Source organism: Impatiens glandulifera, chromosome 1 (assembly GCF_907164915.1).
Source record: "Impatiens glandulifera chromosome 1, dImpGla2.1, whole genome shotgun sequence".
In the NCBI taxonomy this organism is placed as follows: Eukaryota; Viridiplantae; Streptophyta; class Magnoliopsida; order Ericales; family Balsaminaceae; genus Impatiens; species Impatiens glandulifera.
The window spans coordinates 156,880,750-156,881,658 of record NC_061862.1 but is presented as its reverse complement, the minus strand read 5'-3'; the positions used below and the strand labels follow the sequence as shown (position 1 = coordinate 156,881,658).

The window sequence follows — 909 nt, the reverse complement described above, 5'->3', positions numbered from 1 at the left end:
CTTATCGTTTCGCTAAGTGCTTACCGTTACTGTTCGTTTGGTGAATTGTGATACACTATTTGATATTCAATTATGTTAAAACTACATACATAAACATGAGTTGTCTTAGCTCAGTTGGTAGAGTGCGTTTCTTTTAAGTATGTGGTCGTGGGTTCGATTCCCACAGACGTTGTTTTTATGTTTTTTTTTTTTTTACTTTTGCATAAATCAAATTCTCATTTGTAGAGAAATGGTTATGTTTATCCAAGGACTTATCGTTTCTCTAAGTGCTCAGCATTTCGCTAAGGTGAGACTGAGCTCAGGATTCCTAAAGGCTCCAGTTAAAGCCATAAACCCTTTGATGGTTGCAAAAGCCTCAGGTGGAAAGTTTACATGTTATGTATCATGTATGTATGTAATGTAAGAAAATAAGAATAGAATTGAAATTTGTTTGTTTGATTGATTGTAGTTTCGAGAGGGATTGGAAAGATCTGAACGTGATTGGGTTTGGGTTGATCGGATGGTTAGCACCTTCCAGTATTCCGGCGATCAACGACAACAGTTTGACCGGACTCTTCTTTTCCAGCATTGGGACTGAGCTTGCTCACTTCCCAACTGGCCCTGCTCTCACTTGGCACATGAGATTGTTCTTGGCATTGACTTTTGGACAAATTTGATTCAAGAGTAGGACCGAAGATTACTTCAATAAAATAAATTAATTCTAATTAAGAAAATAATAATATGTAAAAAGTGAACTACTTTCTTTGGATATTTGTTAATGAATGTTTAATTTGCTTTTGTTTCATTTCTTTCAATACTATTTCATTTATGCAAAAGTAAAAAAAACAAACATAAAAACACCGTCTGTGGGAATCGAACCCACGACCACATACTTAAAAGAAACGCACTCTACCAACCGAGCTAAGACAA

At 35.6% G+C, this 909-nt stretch overlaps 1 protein-coding gene across 1 annotated transcript; it reads left to right on the top strand.

Moving 5' to 3' along the window:
- The first annotated feature begins 229 nt into the window (after nucleotides 1-229).
- Nucleotides 230-656, top strand: LOC124912639 (photosystem I subunit O-like). The gene is made up of 2 exons (XM_047453287.1): nucleotides 230-366; nucleotides 449-656. Exons 1-2 carry the CDS (start codon nucleotides 230-232, stop codon nucleotides 654-656), a joined length of 345 nt encoding a protein of 114 aa, XP_047309243.1.
- Nucleotides 657-909: the final 253 nt, after the last annotated feature.

Coding starts and splice junctions, on each gene's coding strand:
- LOC124912639 (XM_047453287.1), top strand. CDS start 230: ATGGTTATGTTTATCCAAGGACTTATCGTTTCTCTAAGTGCTCAGCAT. Junction 367..448: donor GCAAAAGCCTCAGGTGGAAA/GTTTACATGTTA, acceptor GATTGATTGTAG/TTTCGAGAGGGATTGGAAAG.